General features: G+C 40.6%; 1 protein-coding gene across 1 annotated transcript in view; it reads left to right on the top strand.

Annotated features, from left to right (window-relative positions):
* Positions 1-3,825: 3,825 nt before the first annotated feature.
* crtc3 (CREB regulated transcription coactivator 3) overlaps positions 3,826-20,478 on the top strand; it is a 64,561-nt gene continuing 47,908 nt past the window's right edge. Inside the window, exon 1 of the mRNA XM_071202610.1 lies at positions 3,826-3,843. Within this exon, the coding sequence (XP_071058711.1) occupies positions 3,826-3,843 (18 nt within the window). The remainder of the gene's footprint in view (positions 3,844-20,478) is intronic.

Here is a 20,478-nt window from a genome sequence, read left to right as displayed (position 1 = left end):
GGAAACTAGGCACTCGTGAGGGGGCAGAGTCCCCTGTAAACTCCCGTTACATTCCTCCATGGTGTAAACTTTACGAGAACCAGGCTGGGGGGGGTCAAAAGGGCTTGACCAAGGCCGACCCAAGTGCATGGTGTGCGGGCTCATCACCTCCGTGATGAGTCTCCATTGTGATTTGAAAACTTCCATCAGACGAGTCCTTCGGGGGGCGGGGGGCGGGGGAAAAAAAAACGTGTTCTTCAATCATCACTTCCTTTACTGAGAGTGGAGGGTCCCTGAGAGTGGAGGGTCCTGAGAGTGGAGGGGTCCTGAGAGTGGAGGCCTGCAGACAGACCCCTCTCGTTTTTTGGACATGTTTGGGCAACAACTTTATTATAACTCAGCAATCAGGTGCCAGGAAGAAGCTACAATACAAACAACAAGGTTAAAAGCCAAACAGACAAAGCTTGTTCCAGAAAAGAGTGAATGGTGGCTTCGGAGAGAACGTCTAACCTTAACCATAGTCAGGGGTCGTGCATTTCTGGTGTCATTGAGCTAGGGGTTAGGGGCCACCTTTACATGTTGTGTAACAAACGGCAGCTGACAAGATGCAGTCATTCTGTGAGAGACGTATGCAAGAAGTTTCCCTAAATGAGAAGCTTTTATAAAAGAAGCCTTGTTTGGTACAGATCCACTTAACAAAGAAACCATGACCAATGTAATATGTTTCAATGATAACTATGAATAATGTACCAAAGAAAGGTCATCCCCTTTCATATCGGGAATCATATCACAATTGCTTTAATCCTCAATGTAATCGCAATCATTACATTTTACGTTACACAATATCACATTTGCAAGTTGACTTAATCTGTTCTTTCCAACTGTTTTCAACGTTTAGTAAATATAGAAGTAGTTCAGGAGTCAGGAGCTATTCTCCACCACCAATTAGCAATGCATCACTGGCTCCATTGCACTTCCTCCTCCACATGTTCCCTTTGCTTTCCCACAAGCAAGGCTTACCATAACCGCCTGAAGGCAACCTCAGTGGCCGTATGGGACTGCTCAATCTGAGAAGCCGGAGGCGCCTTTGACCCAGGCCCATTAACAGCAGGTCCACTGTAACTGCCTCGACTGACACCGTGAAGCCTCGGATACAGAGCTTGATCTTCACCGCCAACCTGCATCATCCAGTCCCTGAGTGGCACCCCAGCAACTCCTGCTTCTGGTTCATCTGCGGTGCACAGCTTCATGTTTCAGTAGTTCCACAAGAGATACCCCTGAAGCCTTGCTGACATGGCCACAGCCAGTGGTCCAAGTCATTCAAATGCAGATTCCATTCCTACTCACTGGGAGAAATGACCACAGCATATCATACCTTACACTTTCCAAGACAGCATTTGAAACTACCCAAAGTTAAAATGAACAATGACAAACTACTAAACCTTTGGACTTACTGGAACACAATGATGTCTTGAAGCACCTTTCAGAAGTACACGCTAACTCTCAGACAGTGAATTCTCTCTGAGCTCGAACACCTTTCAGAGAGGGCTGTTAATCTGAAACTGAATGATTGTATTTGTGTTGTATTTCTTTTAACAACGAGGTGGAGTTCTGACCATAACAGAGCAGTCAGCAGGATAACGAGCACCTAGTGGCCTGCTTTTCATCACAATGTGGTGAAAGGATGTAGAAAGAACCCATTCCATTTTTAAAGTGGGTGCGCAATTATTGTTCACTTTTAGAAGTGTGTGTGTGTGTGTGTGTGTGTGTGTGTGTGGTGTGTGTGTGTGGTGTTGTGTGTGTGTGTGGGTGTGTGTGGTGGTGTGTTGTGTTGTGTGTGTGTGTGGGTGTGTGTGTGTTGTGGTGGTGTGGTGTGTGTGTGTGTGTGTGGGGTGGTGTGGTGTGGTGTGTGTGGTGTGTGTGTGTGTGTGTGTGTGTGTGTTATAGCTCCTAAGGCAGTAGAGTACCTTACGCCTCTGTGTGTGATCGCCTCATAATACCTCGGAGTGTGACTAATCTAAATGAATCCATTACAAGCTACTGTCGCTTCACACTCTGTAGTCATAGACCGACTACTGTGCAAAGATGATGTTTGTGTGTGCAGGATTGGAGTCAGCTCTGTTATGTATGGGAAGCGTTACAGTTCATCTATAAAAACTTGTCACAGTTATTATTATGATGAGAGTAATTAGCCATTGTAGCATCAACAGGCCTTCCTCTACTCTGAGGAGAGGACGGCTTGAACACGTTCAGCACTGTGGAGAAAGGTTTCCATCTTTGAGTGCATTTACCTCAAATAAGACTTTTCAACACAGTTGTGTGGTTTCAGTGGTGGAATGAAAACTCAGCTAAGTACAAGTACCTCAAGATTAAACTTAAGCACAGTACTTTAGATTATTATAAAACTAGAGATGTCCCGATCCGATCACGTGATCGGGGATCGGAGCCGATCACGTGATTTTCAAAAGATCGGAATCGGATTTTTTTTTTTTTTTATAAAATATTTTTTTATTCATATTTAATGTTACAAAACAAAAATGACCATGTTCACGTCTTAAAGTCATCATGAGGACTTAGTTTTGGTTTAAAATGACACTTCTTTGGGCTTGTTTTCAGACCTGGTTGCTTATTTCTCTGAAATCTGGCAACAGAGTGGGCGCAGTGTCTAATAGTAGCAGTAAGCTAACGAGAGGCTACGTTCAGCTGGTGACTCGGGAGTCGGGACAGAGAAAATGTCAGGAGTTTGGAAGTATTAAAAATTGAAAGCGAAGGCAGTGTAACAGCCAGATGCAATGTTTGCAAGGCGGCGAAAGAACAGAGCTACGTTCAACACGACCAATCTAATACGCCACCTGAGAAACAAACACAAACAACACGACGAGTACACAGCGGCCACTCAGGGAACGGCACTGAAACAACCGACACTTTCAGAGACTTTTAAAAGGAAAGAGAAACTGCCCCAGAACAGAGAAAAGGCCAAATAACAGCCAAGATAGCTGAATTCATCGCGTTGGATGACCAGCCGTTATCTGTTACCTTTTTTTCTCTTAATGCATTGCATAAAGATCGGTTCGGGAAAAATCGGTATCGGCAGATTGTCAAAATCAAATGATCGGAATCGGATCGGGAGCAAAAAAAGGTGATTGGGACATCCCTAATTAAAACCTTTAAAAAATATCCCTTTAAGATACATTTTAAATATACAAAACATGTGTGATTAATTTGCGATTAATCGTGAGTTAACTATGGAAATCATCTGATTCATCGCAATTAAATAAATATAAATATTTCAATTGGCAGCCCTAAAATATATTATAAACTATTTCACTATCTCCATAAATGTAAGATGGCAAAGTGTGGTGTGTCATACATATACCAAACATCATGTTTTAAAGTAAGCAGAACAATCCTTCTAGCATTATTTACAGCCAATACATGAAAAGGGTGTTTTCTAACCCTAACCCTAACTGCTCTTAAACTACATGTGTATGCCTTGCTTCCATAGATGTGCTAGTTGATTTAATCATGTGTTAGCAGTATTATGAGGTGCATTCTACTTTTAGAGAGCTATATAAGAGCACACATTATTTTGAAATCATACATGTATGCATGTGGGCTCTTTCCCAGCATGTCAGTTCTTTCATGAGTCTTTCTCAACGGCTCCTTGGCTGGGGACACAAGAGAGTGTTACCTTGTACGTTTTCTATTTATATTTAAAAAGATGTTGCCGTTGTGCGGTGGGCTTTTGGGGGAAGAGAGAACTGGAAAACAGCAGTTGACCCGACCAAAACCCCAGTCTGTTGTCTTTGAAGGACTCCGTCTATTTATATTGCGATTTATGACACGATGGGACCAGGGAACAAGGTAAACATTGAGAAACAGCTTTATGCAACTTTAATACGCCCGCCTTTTATTATTCCTCATGTCTCTTGCTGTGATTCACCTTCCCCCCCGTTTCTTTTCCATGTCCGTTCCTTTGTCCGTGTGCACATCTCTTAAACATTAATGGTAGTGCTTTTTTTTAAATGCTTTAAATGTGACATTTGTGTGTATGTGTATTTGCGTGTCAAATGTGCTGCTTGTAAATAATGAAAGAGTGCGCTCATGTTTGGATCCATGTGAATTATTTAAGCGAGTCGGCACGCACACCAACGCATCGCTGCGATGCCACAGTTGTACCTGTCTCTCTCCGTCCGGCTCTGAGACTCCTCTCTTTCGCTCCGTGCGTCTCATTTCTTATTGACTACCTCGGTTTGAGAATGACAAGGTCAAGACAGCCTTTGTCAGGAAGTAAACATCTCAGTGGGCTGGCTTGGAACCAGCTTTTGGAATCTTTTTCAAACTCCACCAAGTCAAAAGTGCATCCTCCAAAGAGGAAAGTCTTTATTTAGAGACTGTGAGAATAGGATGGGGGTAAAGTTCCCGTGGAGGAGTTCATTTTTACTTCAAGCATACTAGTGTTCTGTTATTTTTATGCATTTTCATTCATAATTGTTTGGAAAGGGGTAGAGAGAATGAAATGAAGAAGTGATCGGAGGTGTGGAGCGGGTTTACAGAGAGGTTAGAAGTAGCGCAGTTCCTTGAGAATATGAGATCGAGGACATTGCCAGCTTTATGAGTTGGTGGAGATGGAGACAGTGAGAAAGCAAAGGCGGTTAACAGAGATGTTAGTTCGTCTATCTTCCCCGTCTGGAGGTTGAAGTCTCCGAGAAGTACAGCGGGAGGGCCAGTTTCAGGGATGTGTGAGAGGAGATTATCTAATTCCTCCAAGAAGCCCCCCAAGGCGCCTGGTGGACGGTAAGGTTAATTGTATAGGATGGGTTACTGTGACGGCATGGAATTCAAAGGTGGAAGGAGTGAAGTTAGGTAGCTTGAAGAGGGAAAAGCTCCTTTGGGAGAGAGCAGGAGACCAGTGCCCCTCCTCTGCCAGTGGGTCTGGGTGTATGGGAGAAGGAATATGCTGTGGAGAGCTGCTGGGGTGGATGTGTTGGATGGAGTAATCCACGTCTCCATGTTTTTAGCACGAGTGGATAAAAACACCAGCGATACTTAGCTCATGTAAAGTAGGATTTGCCTCCTCTGTGCCTCCTCTGTGCCTCCTCTGTGCCTCCTCGTGACTCACGCAGGACTCTATTGTCTGTCTGACGCTGCAGGAAAGTGCTGCCTAAATGGACACTAGTCCTGCTTGCTGAGTTGTCACAGCTGTGGGCCTACGCCCTTTAATTAGTTAACTCTCTGCAGCTGATGGGCACCAGCTGAAACTGTCTCACTTCACACAATCAGCTGCGCCTTCAGGCCGATTGTAATGCACCTTTTACTAAACCCGTGTTCCAGAGGTTTTAAGATAACCCTACTACAATTACCCCTAGTAAAGCACTTAGTATTTGTACAATTGTGACCTGCTCCATCGAAATCAGTCGCATTGACCCGAAGACACATCTTGAGTTGTATACACCGTTGGAAAGAGGAGATTCCTAGCTGTCTAATGATATCAGGATTGTTGTACTCCAAATATTAAGCAAAATATGTCACATTATATAATGACTGCCACCGAGTCATCACTTTGATGCAATCTGCGGAAGAGCAGATTGCGAATGAGAGGTGCCTGTCAGGTGCCTGTCTTCGTCCCTTTGCAAGCTTCAAGAATGTATTTATCGTGTGATTTTGGAAATAAAAGTTTCATATTCTGAAAGTGTTATGTTTTACGCAAATCCACGTTTATTTTGAAATGAGCCGTTGCGACTTCCGACTGATTTCGATAGAGCGGGTCACAATTGTGTATTCAAAGTGAACCCTAAGAAGCAAATGTTTCAGTTTTTAAGATTTCTGAAAAAATAAGTTACCCAGATGTCTGCCTGAAAAACAGGTATTTTAGCTGTTCTGTTCAAAACACAATGTTAGCCAGAATAACTACAGAACAGTTGTACAGAGTAGAATGAGTGAAACAGAGAGGTTTAGAAACAAAAATAGAACTTACACAGGTTTCTGAATCAGCTCAGAGTCCTATCTGGTCGAGATAGCACCTTCTGTCTGGAACCAGAGCCCAGTCTGCTCTAGTCGAGCTTAAGTTTCACTTTTGATTGCATGATATAGCCCAGATACCTTCATCACACATGTTGCCACTTGTTTGTACAATTTTCAGGCGATTTGTAAAAAACAATGTGTATTTGGATATTTGTGGAGTTGGGTGGTCCTTGGTATGAAAAAGTTTGAGAACCACTGCTCTAGGGGGACACAGGGATTGTAGCCCTCGCAGACCAGAACAACCTCACACTACACTTTAGATTCCCAACGTGGTCAGAAAACACAAACAAACTTCAGACTCAGCATAACACCACTAATAGTTTGTATAGTAGACACATAATATTACAAATGTGAACATGTTGGTGATACCTAGGATTTCCACAAAATGCTACATGTCAAACGTAAAGATAACATGTGCTAACAAATTGACCAAACCAAAAGCAAACAGGGTCAATTTAATTTAATTACTTATTTGTACTTACAAGTAACATAGTTGTTTGCAAAATTTGAAATGAAGAAAATGAATACTAACTGTACCCTTTCTCATCAACTCCAGGCAGTCCTCAAAGAACTGGCTAAAGCAAATGTCTCTCAGCATTTGCTCATATTTGAAAATCTATTAAACCATGTGTTTACTATAACATGCACCACAAAACAGAACACGAATACAGTAGCAGCTGTATGTGTACCCATTGGCGTTGGAGAGTCATTTTTAATTACCAGCAGTTCTGAGATGAGAACAATCTGTCCCCATATATTAACATTGCTGTTAGTTTGTTTCCAAATACGGCAAGCACAATATGATATACTATGATTGTGTGGACCAAAATATTCTTCTTCTTTTCTTAATTGCAATCTAACATCTTGACAATTACGTAATTTGACCCATTGCAAATGTACCTGCACTGATTTAGGATTAAATTACCTCAGCACAAATTGTAATTTTGGAATATATCTCAGGATGATTACCGGTTTATATCTCATTCAGGAATGTTTGAATTAAATATGAATGGGTAATGCCTCAAATAACCAGGTTGGTTGCCTTGGAAATCGAGTTGGATGGAAAGAGAACATTCAAGTAATTCACATTCAAGGTAACAGTCAGAACCAAAGGGGGCTGGAGGGGATTGTCTGGATGCTTGTTAGACACTATCCGTTTGATTGCGTCTGCACCAACACAGAAAAAAGTCAATAGTCGACATGTGAGGGGTGGAAGAAGCTGCTCTTCCTGTAAGGAATATCCTTTCTGTGAGATATCCCTTTGAGAATGCATCCGTTTTATTCTTAATTGTTTGGAAGATGAAACATGGCTGCTTCTCGGTTATCATGTCAGCCTCCCTTTCCGAAGAAGACTATTTTCAGACGCACACACACAGAAACTGACAATGTCTCATTACAAGCAAATGCCATAATGTGTTTGCCATGCCCTCCCACAATGCTTTGCTCCGTTGACCAACCTCATTTACCGATCTGCATACAAACAAAAAAAACAAGGTCTTTGTGAAAGGTCTGTGCGGATATGCATATGTGCGCTGTGCTTTGTGTATTCTTATGTAAGCATGCGGCCTCCTCTAGCCTGGAGGTGATGATGATGGAAACGGTTTGTCATCCTCCCACCTCTCTTTCTCTATCTCTCCTTCTCTATATATCCTGTTCTTTTTTTCATCCATTCAATTATAAGTGTGCTTTATGGCAAAACAAAGGCATTTCCAGACTAACATGTACAAACAAGAAGATTAATTAGTGCATGACTTTCAAACGCATATCTATAACATGTATATGCTTTGTTGGTATAACAGTGACACCATGTCAGATGTTTAGTTTACATATAGCGGGGCGAGTGAATGGGCACCGCAATGTATGCAATAGCAAATGAGAAAATGCCTTATTATGTCTCAATGAGGGCTACAACTATTTTGTTTAAAAAGAAACGGAAAAGAAAGAGAATTAAAGATCGGAAACATATGTATGTCATTACAAATCCCAGGTAATGTCTTTGAATATCTTGTTTTGACAGTTCTATCCCCAACAACAAGATTGCCATCTTGTTTTTTGGGGACCAGAAGTGACGCGGAATGGTTGAACGAAACTAACTCAACACTTTGCCTTAAAGCGACCGAATGTTACCATTAACTTTCACTATCAGAAAACATATTATAAAAAGGGTTTGAGTTCTAAGGCAAAAAGATGGAGAACACCCAAACCTAACAGTAGTAACTTGTCAATCAAAAGGTAGCCACGCCCTAAAGCATACCTCTGTATTATGATCATAATTACATTTATTTTATAATCATATTTAAAACTAAATTGGACCTTAATTTAAAAAAAAAAGGCTGTATCGAAGAAGAATTAAAACCATCAATAAAGAGGTTATGAAAACTAAAATGGTTAATAATACCAATTGTTAGGGAAATAATTATCTCAGACTCCTAGATGTGACATACAGGACCAACCTTGACGTCTATTGATGTCCTTTAAGGACACAGGCTGCTTCAGCCAATAATGTTATTGTTCCTGTCCTTTAAGGACACAGGCTGCTTCAGCCAATAATGTTATTGTTCCTGTCCTTTAAGGACACAGGCTGCTTCAGCCAATAATGTTATTGTGACCGGTCAACACTAGGTCACAGATGGTCTTTGTTGTGGCTGCACTGGGACACTTCCTTCTTTGTTGTTTGTGGACTCCAGGGTATGACATCTTCGAGGCCATAAGTGGCGGACGCAGGTAACTCAGTGTGCCCAAACTGTCTAACGCTATCTTATCAAAACATGTTGATTACTCTCTTTTGAAACCAGTTAAATGGGCTAGCAAGAGAGAGGCGCTCCAGAATTGACGTGGCAACCACCCGTGCAGTCAGACCGTGACTGTGTGATTGTGATGTGAATCCTCCGGCCGTAACTCCAAATAAACCTCCAGTGTTTGACATCAAAGCTCCTGCTCTACCCTGTCTCCTTCCTGAGTCGGTGACTCCCACTGCATTGCTACACAGAAGTTTCCATTACACCAATGAATGCTAACTGATGCTGTTTGATGCATCTAGTCACATATATGTGGCTAACATCATCCATCAAAAACAAGGAATCTGGTTGTAATTCAGACGCTTTAAAGGAGTTCTTTGTCAGTTATCATTTGTATGAGGTACCAATAATGCATTTGAAAAGTTTCATCGTCTCTTGTTTCTGTCTCCATCAGTATTTGGTGTTCTTAATTTGCCTACTACTGTATTTCCCTCCATTACTGCCACTGTCTGTCTCTCAAATATTCTATTATAAAAGAGCCTGCCCCAATTGAGACTGCTCAAATAAAATATTCATTGCCCATTTCAATTCATGATTAATACTTTTTGTTCACCCGAGAGAACCCAATATGAAAATAAATCCATTCTGAGTATCTTATTTTCAACTATTCTTTTGATATTTGTTCTGATCTTATTTATAGAAATCTCAGTTTGGCCAGCTTCCTTTTAAAATGATATGAATATTCTGTCAAATCTTACTTGAAGGAATCCCTGTGGAAATGTCTGGACGGATTTTTTGGACAAACATTATCCGTTCAACTTTATGTAAGATGGTTGTTATCGAAATTAAGCACAATATAAAAGCTCCTGAAATCTACTGGACATTTGTATTGAGTCATGTACACACTGTGTCGTTTATCGCACGGGACCCACTACCAAACGGCATGCTGGGTACTAAGGGTGGGTATTGCGTTATTCCGTGTAGAAATACTTTATTGATACACAGAAGGTCAGGTGGATTGGCAGGACGTTGGTCGGACAAAGATGAAGACATCAGAGAATTCAACCAAAATGTGCTGTAAAACATATCTTAGTAGATAAATTGAATGTTAACTAACTGCATAATTTCCGGAAAAACTTTAAATAAGAGTATCATATCTCTGGGCCTCTGGTGATTTGCAGGTTTAATGGGTACAGCTTGCACTAGTTTTTATGAAATAATTTTTTTCGAACTTTAGCATTTTCTTAAGAACTACTGTACATTCTGTATTTCTACTGATTAAGGCCATCATCCCTAACGGTACGTCCACACAGCAGCTTTTCAAAAATCTTGAAAAGCTTGGAGCTGGGCGTGTCTGACAGCTTGGGGATTTTTTGCGACCAATCACATGAATCTCCCGCCCCCGACATACAAAGCAAAAACCCCCGGGGATTTTATGCGAGCAATATATATATATATATAAACTCCCCAAACAGGCGAAAACCTACCAGTTTCACCCCCTGTCTCTGCCACCTCCCTCCATGCCTGGTTCCTCCGGTTTGTATCCCGTTAATAGTTCTGGTCGTAAAGAACCGGGTGATTTGCTACCGTAATTTCTCGTTTGGAATATGAGGAAATTAACTGCGGTCTGGTTCTCCCTGCTTACACGCGGTTTGATTGGCTAGCGCTTCTACTGTCAGATTTGCATAAACGTGTTTGTTTGGCTGGCGCTTCCAGCTCAGCTTCAAAAGTTGAACATTGCTCAACTTTGGAATCCTGGAGATCCTGGAAATCTTCGCTTCGCTCCCCCACAATGCAGTTCGGTGAAGAGCGAGGCAAAGTGACGTCATCCCCATTCAAAGTCAATGGGCAGAGAAGCGTTGGAAGCGGTGGAAGTTTCTTCTGAAGCTGCTGTGTGGACGTACCGTTATGGTGTTGCCTAATTTGTTCATTTGGAACGCTCACTTTGTACTTAGGACGTGGACTTCAAACAGCTTAAAATACTTCAAACACATACATTTACTGCAGACTGTATGTTTAGCAGAGTCTGTTACTGTTTGAAGTGAAGCACGGGTCAACAAACTGTGAAGGGCCGTATTTATTATTGCACATTCTTTTGAGGATGTTCTAAAGTAAACAGTACTGTGTTGTTGTGACTTACATCTAATGGCAAATTAAAACCAATGGAAACATATCATAGAAGGCCGGTTTGAGTTAAATCTTAAGTTTTTGATCAAATGGTGCAAAGTAATACACACAATCTGTGTTTCAGTCAGACAACTCACGTGTATCTTTAACATTTTTTTAGAAGCAGCATATAGTTGAGTGTGGCGTCTAGGCTCAGGCATCATCACTCCACAGATATACATAGCACGATGAGTGATGATTAAATTAGGGCTGTCAAACGATTACAATTTTTAATCAGATTAATCACAGCTTAAAATTAATTAATCATGATTAATCACCATTCGAACTATGTCCAAAATATGCCATTTATTTGTATATTGTTGTGGGAATGGAAAGATAAATGAAAGAAGGCGGATATATCAATTTAACATACATACTGTATGTTAAATGGATATATCCGCCTTCTTTCATTGTTTTATTATAAAAAAATTCTCGTCGAAATGAAAGACAACCCACACACCTATCACACGACAGAGGGGGGGGGGGGGGGGTGAACGTTGTGATCAGCTGTTTTAGTGCAGTTCTCCAGTGAAGGGGGGGGTCTCCCTCCGCAGCCGGTTGGCGTAGTTTTGGCACAGTTCCGTTGTACAGACCGACGTTAACAGCAGCCCTGTCTGTGCACACGGAGACCGACTCTGTCGTCCGGTGATCGGTTAGATGTGGTACCGACGTACTTGTGAAGCTTTTCCAGAAGGCGGTTAGCCTTCTGGAAAAGCTTCACAAGTACGTCGGTACGCAAATGCGTTTTGTGACACAAGTGACGGTACGCATTTCAGATTACGCACATAACCTGCGTACCAGTTATGTGCACCCCTGTACCAGAGCCATATTATTACTATTATATGGCTCTGCCCTGTACTACAGCAAAGGTATTCTCCGTCGGGACTTCCTGCAACACACCACGCCGTTATCAAAGATGTTCTATTGAGAAGACGATCACTACGTGCCAAAAGTTTTCAAAACCGTGGCTACTGAAATCAATCTTACTAACTGCTGTCTGTGCAATTTACTCCGCGCGAGTTGGCAGACTTTATTTTGCTTACTTTAACATCATTTCTCATGGTGGGGCTAAGCCATTTCTTGGTATGGGTGTAGCCTACGCCAGCCATACCCGGCGCTGCTACTGGTGGCACGTATGGGGCGGGCCATTCTGCACATGCGTTAAATATTTTAACGCAATTAATTAAAAAAATGAATTACCGCCGTTAACGCGATAATTTTGACAGCACTAGATTAAATAACTAACCCCCGAGCCTACAGGTTGAAGCTGGGGTGGTGGTGGGGCAGCAAGCCTGAACTAGCTCGCAGGCTTCGCCCCATTCATGACTGACTCTCCTTGGAAAATATATTTTGTGTGTGTGTGTGTGTGTGTGGTGTGTGTGTGTGTTGTGTGTGTGTGTGTGGTGGGTGTTTGTGGTGTGTGTGTGTGTGTGTGTGTGTGTGTGTGGTGTGTGTGTGTGTGTGTGTGTGTGTGTGTGTGTGTGTGTGTGTGTGTGTGTGTGTGGTGTGTGTGTGTGTGTTGTGTGGTGTGTGTGTGTGTGTGTGTGTGTGTGTGTGTGTGTGGTGTGTGTGTGTGTGTGTGTGGCAGCATTACTATACTTGTGGGGACCTAAATCTGTTTACACAGTCACGTGTGGGGACTCGCCTCCCTCATGGGGACACATCGGAGGTCCCCATGAATATATATTATATATATTCATATATATATGAATATAAATATATATATATATATATGAATATATATTATGAATATATATATTAGGGCTGTCAAGTTAACGCGTTAATAACGCGTTAACGCAAAAAAAAATTAACGCCACTAATTATTTTAACGCGATTAACGCATGTGTATTTTTTCCTCGGCCGCCCGTAGTTTCAGAGCGCATCGAGTTTAAAATACCATCTACAAGCTGATGCTGACAGCCCCGCTCCTGCCGCCCGCTTGTGGCAGACCACACTTCCACGCTCACCGGCAGGCACCGACTGGCCATCGGGAGGACCGGGAGAGAGAGTGTGTGTGTGTGTGTGTGTTGTGGTGTGTGTGTGTGTGTGTGTGGGTGTGTGTGTGTGTGTGTGTGTGTGTGTGTGTGTGTGGTGTGTGTTGGGGTTGTGGTGTGTGTGTGTGTGTGTGTGTGTGTGTGTGTGTGTGTGGTGTGTGTGTGTGTGTGTCGAGGGAGAGACCTTACGTGCATTGTTGTTGTTAGCATCGGGTGCTAGCTAGCTGCGCTAACGGATATAAGGAGCTGTTTAAATGAAAACAGAGGAGCGCTCTATCCACACAACTGCGCCGAGCACTTGACTTGATGCAGGAAGTCAGACAGCGGGACATTGTAGGAGAAGTCAGCACACTCATGATTGCAGCGTCCAGGCAGCTCCCGTTCGAGCATATGCCTTGAGTTGCACATAGCTCCAACGATCCAGCGCGCGCGCACACACACACACACACACACACAATTTGTATTGTATTATTGTATGAGAGGTTCCAGGTTGAATTGAGGCGAATATTTGTAATGTTCAGAGGTTGTTGTGTTTAATATTCATGAGAATATTTGTCATTGTTCAAATGATAATAAACATTAGCATAAAGCATATTGTCCACTCATATGTTGATAAGAGTATTAAAAACTTGAAAAATATTCCTCTAAGGTACATTTAGAACAGATCAAAAATGTGCGATTAATTTGCGATTAATCGCGATTAACTATGGACAATCATGCGATTAATCGCGATTAAATATTTTAATCGACTGACAGCCCTAATATATATATATGAATATATATATATATATATATATGAATAATATGTATCTATCTCTATGTCTCTATATATATGAATATATATATGAATCTCTCTGACTATATATATATCTCCTCTATATGCTTATCTGTGTCTCTCTCTCTACTGCACTATCTATGACTCTCTCTCCTCTCTCTCTCATGCCTCTCATCTTCTGCCTCTCCTCTCTCTCTATTTCTCTCTCTCTCATCTCTCTCTCCCTCTCTCTCTCTCTTTCTCTCTCTCCCTCTCTCTCTCTCTCTGACTCCTATATATTATCTCTCTATGTTGATCAGAGTATTAAAAACTTGAAAATCTTCCTCTAAGGTACATTTAGACCGATAAAAATGTGCGATTAATTTGCGATTAATCGCGATTAACTATGGACATCATGCGATTAATCGCGATTAAATATTTTAATCGACTGACAGCCCTAATATATATATATTATGAATACATATATCTATATGAATATTATATATATTCTATATATTTATATATAATATAATATATATATATCTTTATATCTATCTATTATTTATATATATATATATATATATTATACTATCTCTATCTATCTGTCAATATATTGGTATCTATATTATGAATGTGTGAGAAAAAGAGTACTTGTCCATGGACAAGTGAGTTTGGCAATTTACTTGTCCGAATACATTTTTCACTTGTCCAAAATGGACAAAAATTGGGGCCACTGGAATCTTCTTCGTCATCGTATTTTACATTTTCCCACGGTTTTTACAACACCGCTAACGTAAGTGAGCGGTAAGATTTTACTGCATCACACATAGGGTTGGGTATCGTTTGGATTTTAACGATTCCGGTTCTGCTTTTCGATTCCGGTTATTTTCGGTTCTCGATTCCGGTTCTTTTGAGAGGATAAAAATAAGTCCCATGACAAACTGGGAGAAAAATATATTTATGAAAACATTAAGTCAAATCTGTATTCCTATTTACAAATCACTTCATACTGTTGAATTTCTTACAGTTATTGAATACAATTTATATAAAAATAATCTCTGCATTGTTTAGTTAGTTCTAAGCGGTGCAGTTTGAGAATGTACAATTGGCCCAGTGTCCTCTGATGTTACACTGCAACCTGCCTGTGAGACAGAGTCCAACCACACATCTCCAACACATAGGCCTAATAATAATAATAATAATAATACATTATTATTATCTCAAAAAGAGAGATGCTAACAAATAATCTAGGAAGTTTAACCACTTGGATTAAACCGGAGGTGACAAGTCTCAGTGTCATCCTGGACTCAGATTTGAACTTCAACGCCCATTTAAACAAAGCTCAGAATCATAGCGAAGGTAAGACCATTCATACATCAAAATGATGCAGAGAAGCTCATTCATGCTTTTATATCTAGCCGACTAGACTACTGCAATGCACTATTCACTGGTCTCCCCAAGAAAGCTATTGGAAGACTCCAGCTCATTCAAAACTCTGCAGCTAGACTACTAACGAATACCAAAAGGAGGGAACACGTTAGTCCTGTCTTAGCTACTCTACACTGGCTTCCTGTAACTTTTAGAATTGATTTGAAGGGGCTTCTCCTCACATACAAAGCTCTAAATGGACAAGGACCCAGCTACATGGCTGACTCTCTGATGAACTACACACCTGCCAGAACACTGCGATCATCAGATGCAGGTCTATTAGAGGTCACCAGCTTAAAACCTATCTCTTTACCAAAGCATTTTACTGATTTTACTCTATTATACTGCACTATTCTCTGTGATTGACATTGCACTATTTCTCTATGTTTTATTCCCCATGTTTTTATTTTTAATTATTTGATCCCACTTTATGCTTTGCTCTTGCTGCTTGTTTTACACTGATTTTATGTCTTATTTTTTACTGATGTAAAGCACTTTGAACTGCAATCCCCTGTATGAAAGGTGCTATACAAATAAAGTTATTATTATTTTTTTTTATATATATATATATATATATATATATATAGCCTATATAGCTTATAGTCCTAGCGCTTTTCTACAACTAAAAGAGCTTGCACGCTTACACATGTCCTGCAATAGCTGCCCAGCTACTCACTGTTTGTAAAAGTAAATAAATAGTATAAATAGCATTTCAATAATGTACTTTCTATACCCTGCTTCATAAACAATACTGACATGACATCCCTGTGCTCCTCCGAGTCTGGGGGTCCAGGGATGTGAGGACAGCGCGAGGACACAGACAGGGAGGCTGCTTCACTTCATAAAGGAAATGGTGGTTAATATTAACAACACAGGAGCTAAAACGCTTAATAACCTCCATTACGTGTTAGAGAAAGAACATAGAAAGTTTGACAAAGATGAGGCTGTTAAACGGGCAGCGGATCCGCTGTGTGTAGAGAGAGAGAGAGACGCTGAGCTGCACCGTGCAGCGATCAGCTGACACGGAGCATAGAGAGAGAGAGCTGCAGTCCGCGGGGCTCGGCCTCGCCTCCTGTCCTCACAACTCTTAATCCCGGGACCGGACAATTGTTATTGTTCCGAGTTTTGCTTCCCAACCCTGCCACTGTGCTACACTTCCCATCCGCTCCGCCCCGCCCCCGTCTAACTGTACAGAAAGCGGCGAGATGCATTTCCTTATGAATCGATTTGCAGAACCGAAACTAACATTTCTAAATGAACAATGGCGGACACGGACAATTTGCGAATGAGTTCTGCCTTTTGTAAACTGAATTTATCAATAATTTGTCAATAAATCGGGGCGAAAAACGTCACTTGTCCGCCGGACAAGTCAATTGAAAGATCTACTTGTCCGGTGGGACGTGTACTTTTTCGCACACTGAAACAGTAACTTTAGAGTGGAGCATAAGCGTATTTTATAAACGATTCAAATAGTTTCTAAGTGGCTTCTTTCATGAAAAAAGACAAACCATTTCGCTCTATATTATCTTATGTTATTTGTAGGACTTTCAAATGTAAGAAAAATGGGATTGCTGTCCATCACCAGATCAAAACTCAAAGATATTGTAGTTCAAATGATATAAAAAAATACCAAATCGTCACATTTAAATAGGTTGGAACCAGGTGGGAGTCTATTTTTCAACTATGGCTTTATCTATTTGTACTATTTAGAAAATGATCTGGTAACTATTTACTGCTTTTCTATGTCATAGATATTGTGTTTCTGGCAAATTATGTTTTTAGAAATAATCATTGGTTTCACGTTCAGCTGATGGCTCATCCGCCAACTTATTTAAAAAAAATAAAAATAATGATGCCTGCTGTGGTTTCCAAAGGAGATGGTGAGACTTGATAAGGAAGATTAATGTTGATGCCAACAGTTTGAGATTAATGTTTGGTGTTTACTTCGACTTTGTGTCACCAGTCATTCAAGACACTTTTTCAGATCTCCAGTTGTCATTTACAAAGGGAAATAAATATTTGTGGCTTTATCTGTAATTGAAGCAGCTCACTGTATTTCACATTGGTCAACGTGCTTTTTAAAAGGAGCTGGTTTTTTTGTGATATATTTCTTTCTGTATATCTCATGATAATTCGAAGCATATACTCTACACATTCCAAGTAATAATAAAAGTGCACTGAGAGGATATAAAGATGCTTTTCACATTATACTCATGCCATTGGTTCACAATGTGCTCATTCTATGAGTGGGAGACTCCTGCATGGCCAGTCAAAGAGGATGTGGTTTTGAATGAAGTATGCCATAAGGTATGAACTGTAAGTGACCCTGCGAGACAGAAAAGTCCAGTCAGCGAGGCTGAGGCAAACGGTTGGAATTAGAAGTCGCTGCTTCAACATCTACCCCAGTGACCAAAGGACTGAATATAACTCCCTCCGATGGGCTCATAGGAGCGGTACCCACACAGACCCCAGCCTTCTCTCAGCCCGCTGGCGTCCCTGTGAACCATAAGTGTGTAAAGTCTGCACGTCTGCCGTTATGTAATCCTTAACGCCAACACTGGTGTAAGAGGTTTAAATGCGGATTTGGTTTAAAAAATAAATAAAAAATCATATTTTGGTGATTTGACCTAGATTGAAAATTAAATGTCACTGGTGTTACGCCAAAAGTAATCACAATATTATCAGAAGTAATGTATGTTTGTCATGTGTCACGGCAGCAGGAGGAGTTATCTGACACACCTGCTACTGTCAAAATGTAATTCACATTTTTGGTCCCCGTGACATTTTTGTATTTGATGTAGGGCTGCACGATTTTGGGAAAAAAATCTAATTGCGATTTTTCTGACAAATATTGCGATTGCGATTCGAATTGCGATATTTGTTTTTAAGCGACCCAACGGAAGTTTATTGTAAAATGCGGTCATATCTCCGTCTAGGAAGGTCGTATCAACATACTCCCATCTCTAGCAGCCCGAGCTACGAGTGAAAGAACTAAACTTACATGAAACTTCCGTTGGGTTGCTTTAAAGTCAAGCTTCAGTTTAAGATTCACTCTGTCATAGATGTAAAACATGTGATGGAGCGTTACTAACCTGACTCAGATGGTTTGTTTCACCAAACCATCTAAAGCTCCATTGGAAGCCATTTGGAAAGGGCAGGCACTTTCAAAAATACTTGGCAGGTGATTGGATCAATCTGTCCATCACCTTCTATCATGGGCCACTTCTGATTGATTAACAATGGCTGGTACATGTGGAGCACAGCACTTCTGATTGGTGTGGATGACTGACACACAAGAAAAAAGAAAAAATATCGCAGGCTTTGCAATTTGATAATCGCATCATTTCAAATCGCGATTTCGATTTAAAATCCATTAATCGTTCAGCCCTAATTTGATGGTTTGAAATGTGCCTCCTCTAAAGCAGTGGTTAGGTTTGGAAAAAGCTTTCAAGGTCGAAGTATTTTCTCAGAATCAAAGATGCTGTGTCTTGGTTTGTAAGGCAAAGTGCAGAGAGAAGGGAAGGTACCCACGGCATGACTGGCAGGATTGTTGTTCCTTCTGTTGAGGCAAGAAACTATTGTAAATGTTGTATACACTAGGGCAGGGGTCGACAACCCGCGGCCCTCTGCTCTGGCTCCCTTGAGCTTAGACAAAAATAAGAAGAAAATAAAAGTATTTGTAGGACTATTTATATTTTGTTGCACTGTTGAAAATGTTTCGTATTTTGAGGTTATACTGTGACAAATAAATAAAAAACAAAACGGTTTTAATTAGGTCAACTAAAATATGCGTCACATCCTGCTATGGTCCCGCGCCAGCGCCTTTTCTTGCAGGTGAATAACCTGACCCCCGGTTCGATGAGCGAACTATGGATACATCAAAGAAAAGAAAAGTATCGGAGGAATACAGGGTTTAATTCTGCGTGGACAGAGTTATATGCTTTCACAGCAAACAATGCTGGTTTACCGGTATGTTTGAGATATAGAGAGAAGTTATCAAAGGTGCTGCAGCCTTTACATATTGGAGGAAAAAAACGGAAGAGGAAGACAGCTGACGATCTTCAGTCATCATTCAATCAGTTAACTCTTTTTAGGGTGCAGCTATATGTTTTATTTTGTTCCTTCAAATGTGCAGAGGACTACCCAAGTGCTGTGTTTAATTTATTTTAAAGTAGGCCTGTGTGTTTTCTTTTATTCTCCTTTATAAGAGTTCTTTGTTTCTTATTAGAGGTTAACAGTTTTATATAATGTAATTAATAATAAATGCAAAAAATCTGTAGTCTATGATATAACAATAAATACAACTTTAAAAGCTATCAAATATGTTTTGCGGCTACAGACAAAATAAATTGTTGGCTCTTTTGGTCAAAAAGGTTGCAGACCCCTGCACTAGGGCTTCATGATTTGGAAGAAATAACTAATTGCAATTGTTTTGACTGATATTGCGAGAGGATTTGAAATATTAGAGAAAATTACCATTTATTTTAAACTTAAGTCACATTATCACTAAAAAATAAAATGAAACAACAAACATGATGTGATGTTTTTAACAGGATCTGTACCAAACAAGTATTTGTATTAAGTCTGTAGAATACCGATATGTTCTCATATTTTGACTTTACCAAATATTAGTCTTACTCCGATTTGGATCACTGAAGTTATGAGAACCGTGTTTCATGGCGAGCATTGTGTTGCCATTTGGGGTGTAACGGTTCACAAACATTTCGGTTTGGTACGTACCTCGGTTTTTAGGTCACGGTTCGGTACGTTTTCGGTACACCAAAAAAAAATGATCACAAAACATAAAATAATTTTTGGGGGTTTTTAATTATTATTAAACTGTGAATAATGTATTCACTCAAATAAATACAAAATATAATAAAATAAACATTAAGGTGTAGCATTTCGATGAACTGAAATAATCTGTATTTGAACTGTACTGCACTAGTACCTAAGCAGCCAGCTTGACATAGGGTGTTTTTCTCAATCGTGAGTAAAGCTGCTGCAGAGCCACTATTTTAAAGCATACTACGTCATCCAGTGCCGCCGAAGTACTGTTCCAATGTACAGCATACTTGGAATTCTACTGAGCGCTGCGTACTTCGTTTGGAGAAATTTCGAGGCTGCACATGTGTAGACTCCGCGTTCTTAAAATCCCCACAATGCTTTGCGCACGTACCAATTTCCCCAAATCTTTGGCGGAAAATGTAAGGCGGGGCTTCTCATGTGATGCACACCTGCACACTTGCTAGCCTGTTCCACTCTTTGTTTTTCGAATGCCAGGAATAATTCTTGCCTCGCTTCTGAAGCAAGACGCTCAGCAGACATGTGCTGCCAAGCAAGCTTACTCGAGATTGAGAAACACCCTAGGACTTGCTTGCTTGTCATTGTATTT

Source organism: Pseudochaenichthys georgianus, chromosome 3, assembly GCF_902827115.2.
Source record: "Pseudochaenichthys georgianus chromosome 3, fPseGeo1.2, whole genome shotgun sequence".
Lineage (NCBI taxonomy): Eukaryota > Metazoa > Chordata > Actinopteri > Perciformes > Channichthyidae > Pseudochaenichthys > Pseudochaenichthys georgianus.
The sequence above is the reverse complement of the archived record's forward strand: the minus strand, read 5'-3'. Positions and strand labels throughout refer to the sequence as shown.